The sequence below is a fragment of the Sinocyclocheilus rhinocerous genome, unplaced genomic scaffold, assembly GCF_001515625.1.
Source record: "Sinocyclocheilus rhinocerous isolate Xijiao unplaced genomic scaffold, SAMN03320098_v1.1 scaffold1631, whole genome shotgun sequence".
Lineage (NCBI taxonomy): Eukaryota > Metazoa > Chordata > Actinopteri > Cypriniformes > Cyprinidae > Sinocyclocheilus > Sinocyclocheilus rhinocerous.
Window position 1 is genome coordinate 237,289 of NW_015666240.1, and position 20,474 is coordinate 257,762.

At 40.3% G+C, this 20,474-nt stretch overlaps 1 protein-coding gene across 2 annotated transcripts in view; it reads left to right on the plus strand.

The window, feature by feature from the left end:
* Positions 1-5,350: 5,350 nt before the first annotated feature.
* pbx1a (pre-B-cell leukemia homeobox 1a) overlaps positions 5,351-20,474 on the plus strand; it is a 70,850-nt gene continuing 55,726 nt past the window's right edge. For both annotated transcript variants that reach the window (XM_016543484.1, XM_016543485.1), the window contains exons 1-2: positions 5,351-5,932; positions 7,135-7,208. In XM_016543484.1, the coding sequence (XP_016398970.1) occupies positions 5,745-5,932; positions 7,135-7,208 (262 nt within the window). In that variant the 5' untranslated portion in view covers positions 5,351-5,744. The remainder of the gene's footprint in view (positions 5,933-7,134; positions 7,209-20,474) is intronic.

Consider the following 20,474-nt stretch of genomic DNA (forward strand, 5'->3'; position numbering starts at 1 on the left):
ATTAACATTAACATAAAAGCAAATATCCATTAAAGCTATTAAAGCAGCGAAACATTTTTCTTTTTATTTCTTATTTACATAAGAAATACACAGATCCGTTATACTGATGTACATTTGATATTTTCTTTACTGTTTACATTCACTTAAAACAACGACTGTGCTTACAAGGATACTTGTCAAGACAGCCATTGGTATTCACCTGCTGTCTGAGAAGGCTATCTGTTTGTGCACTTCAGGTGTGTGAGTGGTGTGCATAGAAACGCTCTATCACAGTGCGTGAGTATCGCATTGAGATGTCTTGGGCTTAAATGGCTTAAAATTACTTTAATGTTTAAAGTGACAAGACTTAAAACGCGTGAGAATGAAAAACTTTTTCGAGGAAGCAGCACTGGCCTGATCCTTAAGATAGTTTTGGGGGGCTAAGGTGACAGATAGGGGGGCTGAAACCCACCTAAAAAGGGTTTAGAACCGCCCCTGGTATAGCGTGCGTAATTATACTGAAACATAAATATATAACCAGTTTACCTGATTCAATGTGATGGCTGAGCCTGTTTCTGAGATAACAACATGCCAGTCCGTGGTTAGATTTCTGACACGGCTAATCCTAAATCATCTTGCACTGTCAATAAGCGTGACCAGGGTTGCCAGGTTTTCACAACAAAACCTGCCTAATTGCTACTCAAAACTAGCCCAAAACTACAAAACATGGCAAGTGTTAAAGTAGCCCAATTACGTCGGAAAACCGTGGACTTGGCAACACTGAGCGTGACTGATACTCCAGCCAACTCTGCTCTAACTGTCGACTAGCAGTGTGAGTCAGATTGCCCCCTAGTGGATGGCTAAAGATTTGTTAACTCGTATTCATAAATTCTCAAGGGAACGTCTCTGAATTAACTGATGCTCGCCCCCCCCTTGACGCCCCACAGGTTGAAAACCCCTGCTCTACAGTGAGGGGAGCGATGCTGTCTAGATTAAAGGCATTGTAACCCCAATCCAGCCTCGTGCTCTCTACCCGACAGGGTCCTGCTTTAACCAGACCCGTTTTTTTTTTTTTTTTTAAGACCCTGGAAACAACAAGGCCCAAACATGCAGTTTTTTCCTCTGCTCAGAAATGTATCAACAGAGACACATTAGTCGAGTGGAGCCCAAAACGAGTACCGGGCCTAAGCCAACTCAGAGAAAGGGAACAAGGCTGACAGCGCGTAACCCTTACCATACAGGATTTTTAGAAAGTGTGCAGAGTGCTTAGCGTGCACACTTACCACAATGTGGATTTTAAAAAGTGCACAGAAGCTTAGCGTGTGCACTTACCATAGCATGGATTTAGAAAGATTCCTACGCATCTGCTCACAAATGCCCAGAAGTCCTCAGACACTCAATCGGGAGCGGCAGGCTCAAAGACAACCCTCTGAAGTGAGGGGAGCACTGCCTGGCGATAGAGGCAGCTTATCAGGGAAGCAGCAAGCGGCCCAATTACCTGATGTCACTGCCACGGAGCTCAAGAGTGGAGGGTTCAATCCCTAGCGAAGAGAGAGAGGAACCCAGCTCGACCGAAGCGACCAATAGCCCAGGGTAGAGGACCTACCCAGGACCGGCGAGCTCAAAGGGACCCTCTCTGCAGTGAGGGCGGAGAGCTGTTTCTCCTCTGAGCCAGAACACTCAGGAAGGGTTTCCGCAGAAACGCTGCCCACTCATACCTCAGGGAACCCAGTGTACTCAGACCCACTCCACAGAGGTGTGACTGGCTCACCATGATGGCAGTACGACACAACTAGCGGACTGCAGAGTGGAGTAAAGCCGCTCGACGCCTCAGCGAGAGGAGCTCCATTCCGAGAAAGAATATCCTGACACAGGAAGCCCCTCGGGGCGAACATGGATATGGCGTCCCAGTCAGGGCAGCCTAAGAGGCATAAGCCCAGCCCGGACGTCCAGGAGGGGAGCATCTCACAAAGCATACACTCCGGAGAGCTCACCAGAAAGAAGGACCCGCAGATCCCAGAATTGCGGTGCTGTACCGGGGACCTGATGACCAAGAAGGCTCCCACAAAAGCCTAACGACTTGGCCACATGATCCAGAAAGCATGAAGCCGGAAACAGGGCTATCATCCAGTCTGGATCCAGTATCGATGAGTGAGGTCATCACCATAAAAGTCGATAGCCAGATTCTGAGTCCAGCAGAGGGGGTGCTCACCGAGGACCACCGAGGATGGTGGTTATAGGGGAATTTAGGAAGGGGAAGATGAGGGCAGATGTAAAACCCCCCGAGGGAGGTGAGTAGATGTTCAGGTTTTACTCTGGTCCGGACGAGAGCGTTGAGAATGTCTCGTCTGGATCACCTCCCTCAGGTCTTGCCTACCTCCCTTTGACCCGCGATTCCTCCTAGCTCCACCCGCAGGTGGGGGAGGGGCACAAGTCGCGACACTAGACTTCTGTGCCCGTCTCTGATCCTCAGACCGAGATGGGCCAGGACCCACCATAGATCTGCCCATAGCCGAGGCGGCCTGCTTAGTAGCATGGAGAGCAAGATCCGTGGTACGGCGCAGATCAGCTACCTCGTCAGGGGAAAGGCCCTCCTCTTTATCCAGGTCTTTCAGCAGATCAGCCTGGTACGCCTGAGGCACCGCCAACGTGTGCAATGAAGCGACAGCCTGACCAGCTGCTGTGTATGCCCTGCCATTTAAGCGAGATGTATCCTGAAGGGGCTTAGATGGCAAGGAGGGAGCCTTGAGAGAGGATGTCTCACCCACAGAGAGATAGCTAGCCAGCATCTCTTCTATAGGGGGCATTCTCTCATAGCCGCTTTCGTGCATCCCCTTGATGTTGGCATAACTCGTATGCTGGAACCTATGGATGCGGGAGGAAAACGGCCTCCTCCATTCCTTCTCGATCTCCGTATGGAGATCAGGAAGAAAAGGAAGGCTCACTTGAGCTGGGGGGGCTATGGTCAGAACGATAATGCTCGTCGAGACGACTTTGCGGCGCCATCTTCCTGTCCCGCTTCCATGGCAAGTCAAGCCTCGACGTGGCACGTTCCATAACCTCCAATAGCTCATCATACGCAGGGCAGGAGGACTGGGAGGGCTCAGCCTCAACTTCTTTGCCCCCCTCAGACATCTCCTGCTCTTCCTGGGTAGAACCCAGCAGAGCACTGGCCGCTGGATCAGATGATGTTAGGGAAATCACATCATCATCCTCCAACGGCTCACCCTCATCCGCGGCCGAGGAGCACGAGAGGGGAAGAAAAGATCGTTCTTACTACTGGAATGCATGCTTCAAACAAAACAGTCACTTGAAGATGAAGAAGAGGATGACGTGTTCTTCCGGCGCCTCTTTATACTGTGGTCGCACCGGTAGTGACGTCATAGGCTGTCGCCGGCCAACGTGTTGTTTTGATTTTGAATGAAGAAGAGGATGACGTGTTCTTCCGGCGCCTCTTTATACTGTGGTCGCACCGGTAGTGACGTCATAGGCTGTCGCCGGCCAACGTGTTGTTTTGAATGTATGCTTCAGACACGGGTCACGTCGAGGCGTTCCCCATAGCGACCCATAGAGGACGCAGTTCGAAGTTCCCTTGAAAGGGAATTACATTTAGGGTTTCCTTTTTTTTCTAAACTGCGCACTTTTTTTTCTATCTTTGTTGGCAAGAGTTGTTTTGCTTAAACCATTTATTATTGTCTAGTCGTAACTATTTTACTTTTGGGGAAGTGGTGGCTAATTTCATAGATCCCTTAACCCTACCCAATTCCTAACAACTACCTTACTAATGATTAATAAGCAGCAAATTAGGAGTTTACTAAGGCAAAAGGCATAGTTAATAGTGAGAATTGGTCCCCAAACTAAAGCATGACCAAACATCAATATTAAATTTAGCATGTTTTTTTTTTACATTTTGCACTTATCTATCTTTGTTGGTAAGAGTTTTTGCTTAATAAACCATTTATCATAGCAATCAGAAAAAAGAAGAAGAAGAAAAAAAGAATGTAATACATGAATGTAATACATGAGCTCGGAATATAGTCATAATGCATTGAATGATTTCTACATTATCCTTCACATATATTTTTTGCTCTCTGAAATTGATGATATTGTATGCAATAAAAGTTGTGATATTACCTATACAACCAGTATATGTCAGCAGTCGTCTCCTAAGTAGGACAGGTTAAAGTGGTGTTGTTTCTCATAAGGAACATAATGGAAGGTGACACACCTCATATGTTGAGCACAGGGATGAGACATCACATGAATAGTTGGAGTGGTGCTTCTGGAATATTTGCACCATGTGATGGGTACTCAGGCATCAGAAACGTCCTCTTTAACACTCTCTTTATTGGTCCTTTTCCCAGCACCTCCAGCCAGAGTGTGACATTTCTGCCACATTCTGAGCTCCATGTCAATAGCCAGTGAATTTAGTACCATTAAATAGACCACATGGCTGAGCAAACTGCCTGTCTGATCATTTTTCCAAGACACATTGAGTGGGCATGGTCAGGAGGAATGTATATATATATATACAGTATATAAAATCCACACACGCACACACACCCCCCTTCATTTTCAAAGACGCCATATTTTTGGAACAAAGTAAATACATATATGAATGCAATTTTACTTTTACTTTGTTATATATATATATATATATATATATATATATTTGTGTGTGTGTGTGTGTTTTAAGGGGGACATTTTCCCTCGTCTTACACTACATGCTTACATGTAATATGATCATGTTTATATGACAGAGCAATCTGCATGATACATTAATAGACCCTGTAAATATTACTTGTATCAAATATGGCAGTTGTATCTGTGTTATGCCATGTTTTATGGGGTTTTGACACAGACATAATTTTATGTACAAATGTTCACATTTGACAGTTTGACTTTAATTTATAATTGACAACTTTGTGTAAAATACATTAACAACTCTGTTTAAGCCATTCAAACTCACAAATAATTTTTAGTCATAAATGTCACTGGTGGAATCAAATGAAAACGTTCATTAATGACCACATTCATTTACAGAACGAGATAACATGGAGCTCCAGTCCCGTCCTGGTTGATAGTGGGGAAGAGCGGACACTGAGACTTTACGCCAAGCACCATTATTTATTTTCATGTTCAACCCCTATCCATCACCGTGTTACCACCCTGTCCAGTCCCAGCGCTAATGCCACATCTTAAAGCTTATCACGGCGTCCCACCTTCCTCGGGAATATGATTGACGTATCGTGGACGAACCGAGGCGGGGCCAACAGCGCGCTCTCGTCCAATCACGGGCGACGGGCGGCACCCCATCGCTATGTGCCATTGTTGGTGGGCGGAGCCTCCCGTTATGTGTCAGTGTTGCCGGCAGACCTGTGCGAAACAAAAGCGCTTCTCTCCCCACGTTTAACGCCTTCAAAGCACGTCCTAAAGCTGTCAAAGGAAACAAGGAGTTACTCGGCAGAGTCGCAGATTACACAGGATTAAAGCAGCCCTTAGACAAAGTTGGGCTCTGTTGTCTTGGCTTTGATGGCAAGAGCAGGAGAGGCTTGATCCTAAAACAGCTCTTCAGATCAGATTTCACCCAAACCAGCTGTGAGAAGGAGCTTTGCCTTTTCTCCCCTCTCTCCTCTCCATGTTGTAAGCGCGCTCCTGACATCCAGAAAGAAAAAGGGGAGTGACGGAGAGAGTTCCCGAAGGAATTTTCCTTCTCCTAGGCAAGAATTGAAAAAGTCATCAGAGTCTAGAGAACAGCGGCGAGGATGGATGATCAGCCCCGGTTGATGCACTCCTCTCACGGGGTGGGCATGGCCGGACACCCCGGCCTGGCGCAGCATATGCAGGATAGCACGGGAGGAGCGGACGGCGAGGGAAGAAAACAGGACATTGGAGACATATTACAACAAATCATGACCATAACCGACCAAAGTCTGGACGAGGCACAAGCCAGGTATATATGCATGCTGTCTCTGTATTATTAACTTCATAGCAGCTACTGAAACCGAGTGTTTTAACAAGTCAGCTGCTTTATATTTTTACGCGCCACTCGAAGAGCACCGACTTTCTTTTCGTGTCTTCTTTTAAACTTTTATGCTAGCGTAATTTTTTTATTATTTTGCATTAGAAATATGTTACAGCCACTTTCGAGTGCTTCTGTGCACAATCTCAGCTGTCGCCTTCTTCTTTCCAGATGCATCGTTTCGATTTCCAATTGCTCTGGTCTCGCAGTTACAAACGAGAAAGCGCATTGATTCAGTTCCATATAGACTTACTACATGTTGCGGGTGGATTCAGACCCAGTTTATTTATTTATTGGACTGCAAGCACCTAAGAACTAAGCAACGAAATAAATGTTACCGAGTATGCACAGTTAAACATTTTTAATCTTACGTAGCCTTTTTGTCAGAAAGTCCATAACTGTACAATGACAATGTGTCTACAGTGTTTCTGTATCTACTTGTTTGTGTATTGAAGGAGCGGTATTAAATCTGCTACTTTCCATATAAATATTTTATGAAATATAACACATTAGTTTATAGGCTAGTAATTAAAATCAATAAGGCAACTACATGAGGCCTAATTTATATGACTGAAGTGTTGACAAAAATTAATTCACTTGAGACTATTAGCCTTGGCAACTGTCAACACAGGTGTTTATAAAACACTTTGAAATAAATGCAAGCATTTTACTTTTGAAATCATCACTTGAAATTGACTTTAAAGCATTTTTAATAGTTACCATGCATATTAAAACACTTTTATACTGATATGCAAGTTATATTTGTGGTTTAATATTTATTCATGTAATTTTTGTTGTGCTGTTTTCTGGAAAAGGAATATAGCTAGTCACCTTATATGAGAATTTGATAGTAATTTCACTTTGCAATCCAATTTATGGTGCTATCTGTGATGCACGTGAAATATTCTGACAGTTTTTCCTCGTTTAACACATGCATCACTTCCAAAAAAGTGCTGCACAATTAGAGCCATTTGTCAGCTGTCTTCTTTCAAATACCATTTGTAAAATACTCAAAAACACATTTCCATCAGATATAGCAGACATTCCTTCTAAGCCTAATGTCTGTGTTTTGACAGTTTTGACAGGTCATGCGTAGTGACGGCTTGGTATTTATTTTCTGTTTGTGTTTTTAGGAAACATGCACTGAATTGTCACAGAATGAAGCCGGCTCTATTCAACGTCCTTTGTGAAATAAAAGAAAAAACAGGTGGGTTTTCCTGTCTTACATAGAGAACAGAAAGTGAAAACTTGCAAGTGCTACCCTTTGTTTAAATCCAGTTATCACATTAAGCTGAATATTGAAATATTGATTTTTTATTTTTTTTTGCCACAGAGCTCTTTAATACAGTGATGTGTTGCATGTCTTGTGAGAATGTGCGTTATTACTTTAGATATTTTGATAGAGGAGAATTTGCAGTTAGAGTAAAGACTGCACTATGTCAAAGTTATGATATTACAATAATAACACAAAAATTCATGGTATTCAAATATTGTGCGATTCATACAGCATTCAGATTCTTCAAATAGATAGCTATTATTATTTTGTGTGCTAGAATTATAATTTGTACAGCTGAGCTGAAGTGTATTACTTAATACAGCATTTTACATTGCATTGTATCATTGGTTATGTTATGCTGCATTGAGCGCTACTGATGAGGCTTTTTCTCATTTTATTTTACTTTTATAACCTACAGTATATGAGAATATCAATGGATTTTAGGATGCTATTCTAATCATTAAATTGCGATTTTGAGTGTTAGCTTTAAATTACTTTCTCTTCCTCATGGTTTTGATAATGCCCATCTGAGTTTTATAAACTCGACTCTAAACTTGCGACATACCTTTTTTTTTTGCTGCGCTGTCTGGCTAGATGCGGATTCTAAATTGTTAATGGATACATTTGGAAGTTTTCGTATGCATAAAATGTAGCTGGTTGAGTAAGGCGCTTTAAGAGCAGTTTAAAAAGTCCACCAGAAGCACTATTCATTAGAGTGAGATGAACATGCTGTTTTGATTATGCGATCGTCCCTGAGTGAAGGTTTTCGAGGCAGATTGCTACAACGAGAAACAACAACAAATGTCAAAAAAAGAGAAAGAAAACACAGCCGTATCTTCCTACTAATTAGCCCCAAAGTGTAATTTACAAAGATTTCATTACATGGAAGCTGAATTTGGCTCTCTGCCACACTGTCTAAAAGGCGCTCAGTGAAATTCCGACCGACTGAAGAGGGCTTCGGAGGGCCTCTGTGCCAGTGATCACAGGGGCCTCATGGCACTAGGTTCGCTTTTTTCCTCCTCTTGTTTAGCAAGGTTCTCTGAGGAGGAAAAGAGTTATGCCTGGCTCTTTTGAACTGGCTGGCGTCACCTGGGGTTCACTCAAAGTTCGTTTCCAAGATGAAGAACAAAGTGACTTGGACCTCTTCATGGCTTTTTGCTCCCGCTTCTCTTCCCACAGTTCCTGGCAACCAGGAACCTGCAGGGCTTTTGACTGAAGAGATGAACCTGGTTAGACTCCAAACAAGTTATAAAAATGTTCGATTTTGAAGATGGGGCTTTTTTGGTTGAATTATAGTTGTGATGTCACTCCCAACATGAGGAGTGTGTGAATTAGTTGTTTTTTGTCTATATTATCTTTTTAATATCTCAGTGCACAAATAAGATGCCCCCTCATGCTTAGCTTTTGTTTGTATTTTGTCAAGGGGGTGGGGGTTCATCTCAGCTTCCTCTGTTGTGCCGCGGTTTTCTCTCTCAGGACTTCATTAGGAGCATCGGATCATCAAAATCAATCCTACTTGCATTTGATCAGTGTTTGTGTAAAAATATTAACATTAGCTGATTCCCGTTTTTTTGTTTGTTTCATTTTGAAAACACTAAAAGAAAGTTTGGGCTTTTCAGTTGTTGAAGGAAGTGGGAGGAAGGAAACTTGTCAAGTGGAACAGGAGGGCAAGCTATGTAAATATATATTTATATATAAATATAAAATAGAAATATATTTGTTTTATTTACGCCATCAAACGTTCAGCCACAAACATTTGCAAATTATTTCTGTAGTTTTTTTTAGCCCTGGCCTGGGAATTGAGAGAGAAAAAAACGATTTTTGATGTTTTTAAAGTGAATTCTATTGATAGTAGCCTGGTTGTGACTTAATAAAACACTAAAAAATAGAAAGAAAAAAGATTCAGTGTTTTTAGGTGTCATTTTCTAATACTGTTGACAATGCTGTCAGGAACATGGTTTAGCAAACACTGAAAATAAATTCTTAAGCTTTATTTAAAAAACCTCAAGCCCCCATGGTTGATTTGAAAGGTCCTTGTACATGAAACCCCCCTGTGCTCTACAGAATTAGCCGTGAGCTGTACCTCGGTTCACTTCTGTCTCTTTTTAATGTGAGGGTGTAATTTCACACTGCACAGACAGACACCACTAAAAATCCACCGCCGCCACAGAGAAAATGGCTCAAACCTCCGCCGTGACATTTACTGCAAATGTGCTGAGTGCAGAGCGCCCAAACGAGAGCAGCCACCATTTTTGTCAGGCCCTTTTAAATGTTTTTTTTAATAAAGAGTCAGCCTTGTTCATGGTTTTACATTGTTGCAGCCGTAGAGTCCCAGATGGATTCCAGAAAAGCGAGGTTATTAAATCCGTAGCAGGTCTGTTTTGTTGAAATGGTGTAGCGTGCTGTGGAACAGTGGTGTCTTAGCTTTCATAACAGACTGTGGAGGTCATGGAGCCGACCGAGCGCTTGTCTCAATGAAACAGTGGCTCTGTGATTTAAAAAATGAACTTTTTGTGCTCGCAATAACCTTGATTTACAAGAACTTTGAATGTTTGGATCAACTGCGTCACCTCAGGCACCTCAGCCTGCTGCTTTAAGCGCGACTCGTAATTCCTATTCAGACACAGTTTCTTCGACGGGAACAATAAATTTTCGCTCCGCTAATATATTTCATCTGCAGACGTTGCCTTGTCATAAAAATGATCTGATATTTTAAGTAATGTATTGGCCTAGACACACACTCATGAGGGTCTGCAGGGGTTTTATGCCCTAAAATATTTATAATGAATTTTAGTTGGGAAATTGAAAACATTCTCCTCATAGTATACCTGTATTCAAATCATTGTATCTATGAATTGAATTTTTTATGTATTTTTATAATAGACAGACAAAAATGAGTGCACCCTAATGAGCGAGTGTTAAATGTGGCAACTTTGTGTCAGTTCTGGTGTATAAAGTCACAATGTAACAGAAGTAGCGACAGATATTTTCTTACATATTGTGACAACCATCTGAGTGAAACGGATTGTCGAAAAGAAAAAAATGTAGGGTAGGGACTTTTTGGGTTCTATTTATTGGTTGTTGATTGGCTGGAGGCAGATCTGAATGTGAGCTTGCAGTCGATTGTGAGAAAGAGGTGGGGTTTAAGCAAACTAAATGTTTGGATAAGTTTGGCATATGTCACCAGAGAGAAATCTGTTGTTCCAGCAGAAGATTTTTATATATATATTGCATGGATGAAGTGTACAATAGGTTTAAAAACATGTATTTAATTTCTCCAAATCAAAATATTCCATTTCATGCAGACAAGCAGACAAGAGTCTGTTTAAGGTGGCATTCAACAAATGATGCTTTTTGGCTTGTGCATGATGCTAAAAGCAATATGGAGATATTTGATACACTGTTATCATCTAACCTGACACGTGCACACACTAACAAGCATGTCCTAGCTCCTTACTTGTATCTAATGTCAAATGAGTGATAAAACCTCATATGTATCTCCCACTTGTCTCAGAATAGTGATTAATTTACCTTTAACACAAGATTCAGCTGGGAAATTCTTACAAAATAATTTTCAACTTCAAATAAATGTCTTTCTTTCATATATTAATATAGCTATTATGAGATGAGATGTGAAAACAAACACAAGTAAACAGTACTTTTTGTAAGGGTTGTATTTTGATGTATTACTCTTGTAATATTCACATATTTATTCACAGTGTTCTTTTACCTTTATTGTAGCAGTAGTAGTGCTTGCACCACCGCGCTTAATAAAGTTTCGGGCTTCATTCCTTAACTCATTTGTTCTTTGTGCGGCACGTAATTTTAGAGCTGGCAAGATATCTAACGACCGTCATGGTGAATTGTGTAGAAATATTGTGTTTGCTACAGCTACATGAGGGGAGTCTCTCCTCCTCCTGTTTTATTTGGAACGTGATTACTAATCATACTTAGACCGTTGGAACGGACATGCCTCAGTAGCAGCATAATGTTTCCTGTGTGTTTCTGTTATTACCCAGCTTCAAGTCTAAACTCACTTGCAATTAGAGCTCCTTATAAATTATGCAAATGATGACTGGCGTAATTGAGACATGTTAATCATGTTTTAAGAGCCTAATTACAGAAATGTATAACGGAGGTGGGAGTCTCTAATTAGCTCTGATAACGGGTTGCCTGTGTGAATAGTGAAGAAGCGCTTTTTGTGTGGGAGGTGTTTTCCTCCTGCGGATGGTCAATAAAGGAACCCAAACCCTCATTTTATGGAATAATTATTGACATGGCTTAAGGTTACGGTGGGCCTGATTGAAACTGTTGAATTTCGTACCTGCGTTCGGTACAGAGTCTTGGCTGACGACATCATGTTAATATTATTTCACATTGCTTTAGGATCAAAACCTTTATTTAAACCCACCCCTCCTCCTTTCCTGTGTGAAAGGCATCACAACACATGAAATTAATCATCAGCACTCTAATTTGTAGGGCTGTAGGGCTGCTCGATTTGGGGGAAAAAATCTAATCGTATTTAGTGTGATAAAAAATGTGATTATGATTTAAATTGCGTTTTCTTTTTTGTAGGGCAGCACAATTTTGTGTTTATATAGCAATGTTGTTATTATTATTATTATTATTATTACTACTACTACTACTACTACTACTACTTCTACTAAATAAAATATGAAACAAAACTAATACTATTTTTAATATTTCACTGAAGAATAAAAAATATAGAGCATTTAAAAATAATATAATAATATTACATAGTTTTTTAAAACTGAACTGTAAAATTACAATACTAATTATTTATGGCTGTCATAATATCCCCATTTTAAACCCTCAAATTTTTTTTTTTTCGGATAATCGCAGGGCCCTTGTTGACCAAAGTCAGTTTATAAGCGCTTTTCATTACATGTTTGGGAAGATTGTTGGCATATGTTGCATTCCCAACATTATAAGCGACTCAAACTCAGATTGGATGCAGAGGTGGATTTTGCATAAAGCAGCATTTACTGTGTCCGAGCCACTCCGAGATACTGAAAACACGAGCTGCTCACGTAAAAAGTACACAGTGCCACGTTATACACTGAAACACGCAGCGCATATATCACAATTTCGGTTTTATTTTGATTAATCATGCAGCCCTACCCCGAACATATAATTACATTTTAAGTAAGGGATATACCGTTTCTCATTTTTGCATGAATTAACAATACAAACTGTTAGTCATTGTTTGTTTTAGTGTAAGGCACAATAATCGTAATGGTCATTTAATATTTCCTTTCAAAAGATTTGAATGCATCCAAAGTGCATAAAAGCATTGCAGCGCTGGCCGGTTTGGATATCTGCAGCATCAATGCCAGCCATTCTGCAAACTGAGCTTTGTTCATAGTTGTCTGACAGATATCATATTCAGAGCCATTACAGCGAAAACATCTACTCACTTATTGGATTAAAAATTGCTTTAGAGAGGAAATATGCTTGCAGATGCGACGGAGCTCTTTTTTCTGTCTGATATTAGTCTGTGGTGCAGTTTGTAGCTCAATGTAAAAAAGCGAATTACAGTAAAAGGCTCTGCAGATGCTATTATTGTCTCTCTGGAGTCAGACTCAGCCCCTCAGCGGTGCAGTCAATGGCCGTGATCCATATAACAGCATTAGGGGTCTCTCTGCCACCAAATCCTCATCGTTACAAACACATTTCAATTCATTCATTTCCTTACGTGCCTTAAGTGTAAAAGGCGGTGCCGTTTCCAGCTATGGTTGCCATACCAACACCCCAGGAGTTCATTTAGTTTAATTCAAAGGCCGGCGATTGCTGTTCTCCTGCATCCCGCTGTTTGATTTTGACGACGGCAGTGGCGGCGGTAGCGGCGCAATACATAAAAGACCCCCCTATATTCCCCCCAGCCATCAGGCCCCCCCTTCTCCCGCTGCTGTGAGCAGTCAAACACGGACTGGCGAGCGCCCCTTCCTGTCTCGACTTAGTAAAAATGACACATATTAATATATTCTACTTAAACCAGACCAAGATTAATGGCCGCCTTTCGCCGCAGCTTAGGAACACTGTCAGTAGACATGCGCTCACTGGATGGAATCAACACTGATCAACATTTATTCGCTGTCGTATCCTGTGTTCAGGGAAACGTGGAGGGATTGAGGACCTGCACACACACACACACACACACACACACTCACACACACACGCTGAGTAGCTATGTGACCTAAAACATCCTGTAGACTATTGAGTCAAAAATGACTTTTACACACGTTTTCATTTCATAGATGGTGGGTATTAGAGTAATAAAATGACACTGATATCGTCTACCTTTGTTAGATTTCACCATACAATTATAGTGTTGCCTCAGCCACGTCTTAGTATTTTACTTGAGGGAATGTCTCAACAGGGAAGTGTATTTTCATATTCATTCCATATACTTTAAGTTAATGATATGATATACAGAGTGTGCTGGGGAAGAGGCATGTTGCCTGAGTGGTTTAGCATGTAATGAATGTTTCTAATGTAGATTAATGTAATGGTATTGGCGTGGTGTGGCTGTGCTAAAGATCCCCTCCACTCTCTTTAATCAGCAGGGGGGTTAGATGTTACAGCGGGCGAGGAGATATAGAGTCGAGGGGTGTGGGAGGAAAGTGTGTCGTTATGTGAAGGTAACGCATAGCTATGAGTCGCTCTCTTGCCGTGAAATATTCTAATTTATGCTAATGAAGCTGGCGCTGCTGTGAGAAACAAAAGGGCTGGCTATGAGCCTGCGTAACCCCCTCCGTGAACACATACATGAGTGTACATATTTTCTCTCTGCGAGAGTGAAGGAGAGAAATGATGAATTAAGCCACCGTCCTCAGTGGTGTTCCTATCTGATTGGTAACACTTTAAAGCAGAAAAACATAGTTTTAGGTCTGGTTATAGATTTAAATAGAATTTTGTGGGTGAATGATCAACTGTGATTTATCAATACTTCTTTTATGAAAAACTTATCTTTTAACTTATCTTAACTTTTCATGAGGTGCACTTTCATAAAGCACATGTCATGAAAACATACATAATGTCTTTTGGTTGGTATATACAGTGTATAAGTACATTTTATTAATGCATTTTAATATATATTTCTAATTTGAAGTGTAACAGTTTGAATAAATTAAGATCACGTAGTAAATGTACTGTTTTAATGAACAACATTTTACACAGTATATATTTTTTTGTTTTTATGCATGTTTTATTCTGATTTATTCCCACTAAAAGCTGATGTAGTGTGTATAGACACTTTAAGAAATCAATAATGTGACAAAATATTTTTATTTCAAATAAAACAATACATTATTATTATTAATTATTAATAATTAATTATTATTAATTATTAAATAAATGCTGTTCTTTTGAACTTTCATTTCATCTAAGAATCCTGGGAAAAAAAAGAGTATCACAGTTTTGGGGATACTATGTATGTATCTGGCAGTACAACGGTTTTCAATATTGATAATAATAAGAAATGTTTTTTTGAGCACCAAATTACCTGAAGGATCATGTGACACTGAATACTGAAGTATTATATGCTGAAAATTCAGTTTTGCCATTGCAGGAATAAATGAATAAATTAAAATAGAAATCAGTTATTTTAAATTGTAATATTCTTTCTTTCAAAAACATTAAACAGTCTTATTAACCCAAATCTCTTGAATGGTAAAGTGTATATATATATTATGAAAATGTACATTGTTATAATTATTATTATTATTATTTTAATAAAAAAGTGTCTGTATATAATCCTGTCCTTTTATGCATATTTTTGTTCACATTTTTATTCTGAAAATGAACATACATTTAAATAAATTATTTTTGAAGATTACATTGAGTTAAAGTTCTAGAGTTAAAATTTCCAAAGTTCTAGAGCTTAAATTAAATTAACATTTCTATTCTTCTAGCATCAGCAAACAAAATTGCAGGAACAATGACTGACTGTTTTCAAACAGATTTCCCAAACATTCCCCCATCTGTCATTGGTCAGTCAAACAGATAACCCCGCCCCAAACTCACACCATTGGTTGAACCACTGTTGGCATGTCAGGCAGGTTGAGATGCTTAAACAAACAAAAATGTTTTGATGGATGTTTAGCTACACTTTTTAGAGAAATTGATCAACGATTGGCTTACATTCAGTTGTCCGCACATTAAGTTGTGATAGGAGAAAGTGTTTTAACACACTTCAGTTGATGGCACAGCAGATGCGACTGAATGCATGCCCGGCTGCGGAGGGGTAGAGCATGCAAGGAGAGCACGAGGAGGTGGATTTGGATCACTTCCCAACATGGTGGCCAGTGAGCGCGTAGGTAGCTTTTAGCACAGCGGGGTGAGGAGCAGGAGCTTTAGCAGGGGTCAGCGCTCACCACGGCCGCCTGGCAACACCACACACACACACCGAGGAACCGTGAAACACTCTGCCCTGAACACTCAGGCAAGCTTAATCGAGGGGAAACAAAGAGCCCCTCATGTGGCAAGGAATTCAAGGTCTTGCAATAGCTCAGTGGGTTTCCCCTCGAAAATGCACTAGATGACGAATGAAATGATACGAAGGCAATACGGTGCGTTTGTGAATTGCATCACAGTCACCTTCTGTAATTATGTGGGTAGTAATTATTTCCTGTACGCTAAACACAAAATATTCAATAGCGTCTGACCTTGAGGACGCAGGCCTTGCGTCTTTCGGCTGATTGCGTGTTTGCTATTATAGTTTGTTTCTAAACTGAGAACTGTTTGTACAGTGTGTGCTCGCTGATCCTGAATACACACACATGCACACACTCCCGATTGCCTCTGTTTGCCACGCCTGGCAACACCACACACACACCGAGGAACCGTGAAACACTCTGCCCTGAACACTCAGGCAAGCTTAATCGAAGGGAAACAAAGAGCCCCTCATGTGGCAAGGAATGCAAGGTCTTGCAATAGCTCAGTGGGTTTCCCCTAGAAAATGAAATGATACGAAGGCAATACGGTGCGTTTGTGAATTGCATCACAGTCACCTTCTGTAATTATGTGGGTAGTAATTATTTCCTGTACGCTAAACACAAAATATTCAATAGCGTCTGACCTTGAGGACGCAGGTCTTGCGTCTTTCGGCTGATTGCGTGTTTGCTATTATAGTTTGTTTCTAAACTGAGAACTGTTTGTACAGTGTGTGCTCGCTGATCCTGAATACACACACATGCACACACTCCCGATTGCCTCTGTTTGCCAGCTTGCCTTTGGCAGTGTTAGTTATGGACAGTTAACTCCTGGAATCCTATTAATGACTGTCATTTTCCTTTTTTGCCTTTTGCATAATCAGCATTGTGCTCCGCTGTCCTACATAACTGCTTTTAGCAGCTCTTGTCTAGGTCTTCCGTTGCTGAGAGCACAGACGGAAACATGGGTGGCAGGTGTGTGTGTGTGTGCATTTGGGAGTAGGGGAGGAAGAAGGCTGTTCTAGTGATATATTGCATTTCAAGCCTCCTGCCAGAAAAAGGAACCGTGAGATGTCAAGGCATGTGCAGTAGAGTTTACCTCGACCTGAAGCCAAACCTCCGCCATCGAATCCTTATCGACTGGAGAACTCTCATCGGAGACTTGTGTCGTCAGGCCAGCTGGTGACATTGTGTACTCTTACTGTACAGTCTTACTGACTGTGTTTTATGAGTGCCATTATGAAAGACTTGATGGCCTTTCTTTATTTATATCTACTTTAAACAGGAACTCACTCTGATGTGATTGTCTTTTCCCAGAATGCACATCCAATTCAAAGTAGGCTGCTTGATTTGGACAATATTATGACATAACGTCTCACACTGATTATATTATATTATAAAAAGAAAAAAAAAAGGTTTTTGCTCTTTAATAATGAGCCGTCTTGCAAATTTAATTTATTTATCTTTTAATACATTTATTTATTTGGTGCAGCCCAATTTCCAAAATTTTGCATATAAAACAAAATGAACGATTATCAAAATTAACAAAATTTATTAAAGGTGCGATTTGGTAAGGAAGTACTATCACTTTTATAGCCCTTTTGCAAATGCTCTGACACTGTGAGCTATGGTGTTCAGGCAGTTAAATCATGTTCAAATTTGGCTTGCAACATTTCCTAAACCTGTTCCCCTTCACTCTTTTAGTAATTTCTTGTCATTTCTGTGCAAAAATAAAAAAGGGACATTTTAGCTTTAGACCCAGAGCTGTCTGGCGTCTCCTGTTGCTGCTGTCCACTGATTTTCAAGGTAATATCCCCTGACAGCATCGTATGCAGGTGCCTCCTTATATCTGCATACAATTTGCTTTCATTTGATTTCATATTACCACACCTCATAGTGAGCGTCTTTCGGAAATCCTCCCCGATAAGGCGCTATTGATGAATTGATATCGGTGGAGGCGGCAGGGAGATAAAGCTGCACAGGTTAAGAGCTTTGTGGATAGTTTAACCTTGATATAACAGTTGTTTCAGCGAGGTTGATTTTCTCTCATCCATCTTCATCCGTCAGGGCGTTACTGAAGTATGCAAATGAGCACAGCGGATAGACGCGTGCTGCCGTTAAATGGGCCGTTTCAAATGTGCGGTGTACCGCGCTGACAGGGGGATACTCCTTACTGTCCAAATTTAGTGTGTCTTCACAGATATCCCCCTCTCCACACACACACACACACACACACACACACTAGCCCCCCATTACTCTCAGCAGAATGCTGGAAGCATGTTGACTTATAAAATATTAATAACGTCCTTTTTCTTGTGCCTGCCACATTGCTCTTCATATTCAAATGTGTCAGCATAAAATGTGAGAGGAGACACACGCATTTTTATGTGTGTCCGGTGTGTATAAAATGTGAGTGGATGTTCTGACAACAATAACAAGAACATTTCCAACAAATGCTATTATTCCCATGCCAAATTATGTCATTTATTTATGCTAGTGGGTTTATTAGCTGTTTGTGAAATATGGATGTTTAAGTTAATTAGGGAGTGAAGAGATGTTATAATTATAATGCTTAATGTCCCAGAATACCACAGTCACAAGAAAGACACTTAATGCAGAAAATAAAGTGTGAAAACAATGCGTTTTTATTGCGTATCTGACATTAATATGACACCTCTTGCTTCTTTGTTTACTTGCAGTTTGCTAAAGGGAGTAATGGAAAACAAATTAAATCGGTTATCTGTGAAACAATCTGCACATACTGTAGCGAATGGTTTTACAAGTAGTAAAAGCTGAGATTTTTTCAAGTCAGTGTTCAGGGTTTGTTATTTCTGAGCTTGTTTTTTTTGTGTTTTGCTCATATCTGTTACTACTACCGTTACTATAGGGCACTTTTATATTATGCTAATTGTGTAGCATCTCAATCATTTCTTATGATTCTTATGATTCTCATGATGATCCCGAGGTCGGTATGTTGACATTTTCACTGTAGTGGCTCTTGAATCTGTCTTGTTTCTTTGTAATTGCCGTGCAGTCAGAAAGTGGGAGTAAATTTCTACTCTTTGTAATTTTGACTTCCTCTGGGATGTCATCAAAATTTATTTTTACAGGAGCTTATAGTTTATAGCAGCTATTACAATCCATTGTGTGATTTCAATAAGCAAGCATTCACGAGCTGTCAACCGTCCACTCGCTGTATTGCCCAAGGAGGACTGAAATAAACCAATGGGGTGGATCTTAGTCATCATGACTGATGGATTACTGTGCCAATCAGGGTTCGGTGTGGAGGGAATCAATGTAACAAGCCTGGGAAACCTGCCATGTAGACCTAACCACAACTGGCCTCCACTAAAAAAAGCACATTAACATTAATGAAGGATGGTTTTTAAAACTTCTTCAGCAATCAAGCCCGACAGGATTTATGAAATGAATGGCCTGCCATTAAGAATCATGATTATCATTAGCCAGGTCCACACGATAGATTGGTGAGGGATCATTCAAAGACTATGAATGCCAGCCTTTCCCTACCAATACAATGATAGATGCAGCTCATCAATGGAAATATTCTAAGTGAAATTGAAGTTAAATATTGTTTCTTGTAGTAGGTTTGTATGCTGTGTTCAAGTCCTTCTTGAAAGATCCTGCTTATGAATTTGGAAGTTTTAATTGTTACGTGATGTATGTTGAAGTGATTTTTCAGAATAAAACAGACTTGCTGGGCTAATACAATGAAAGGATGAACATTTGATGTGTAATTAATGCTTTATATGTATATTCTATCATTCTCATGGCACAGTGACTGATGGGAAGTGTCTTGATGGGTATAACTTTTCATGAACCAGCTATATTTGTAGTATCTTCTGCCATGTTTTATCACTGTTTTTTTTTGTTAGATAGTGTCATGATGGTGTTTTGTCTTTGTGTATGTGACCCTGTATATAATTTATACTGTATGAGTATTGACTGTGTTTTATAGACAGACCACTTACAATGAACTTTAAATTCATGATGTGGCTTTCTGTTTTACCACCTGTATTACTACAGTGGTTATCAGTAAATTTTTAGTTCATGCTGGCTGGTGTATTAATATTAGGTGTGGAACGGTTTGCGGAAAAAAATCGAACCGTACGGTTTTCCACACACTGTTCGGCACGCGCTAGGACCGCGGTGTAATTAATGCTTTATATGTATATTCTATCATTCTCATGGCACAGTGACTGATGGGAAGTGTCTTGATGGGTATGACTTTTCATAAACCAGCTATATTTGTAGTATCTTCTGCCATGTTTTATCAGTTTTTTTTTGTTAGATAGTGTCATGATGGTGTTTTGTCTTTGTGTATGTGACCCTGTATATAATTTATACTGTATGAGTATTGACTGTGTTTTATAGACAGACCACTTACAATGAACTTTAAATTCATGATGTGGCTTTCTGTTTTACCACCTGTATTACTACAGTGGTTATCAGTAAATTTTTAGTTCATGCTGGCTGGTGTATTAATATTAGGTGTGGAACGGTTTGCGGAAAAAAATCGAACCGTACGGTTTTCCACACACTGTTCGGCACGCGCTAGGACCGCGGTTCAACTTAAATCTGACAACACATCTGTTATATGGTTTGCTATAAATAACAAGTACAACAAACAGGGTTCGGCTAATATGTTTCTGTTGATGGATGCGCATTCTGGCTTCCCAATACATTACAACAACAGCGATGAAAAAAAAAAAACGTGGACAAACCA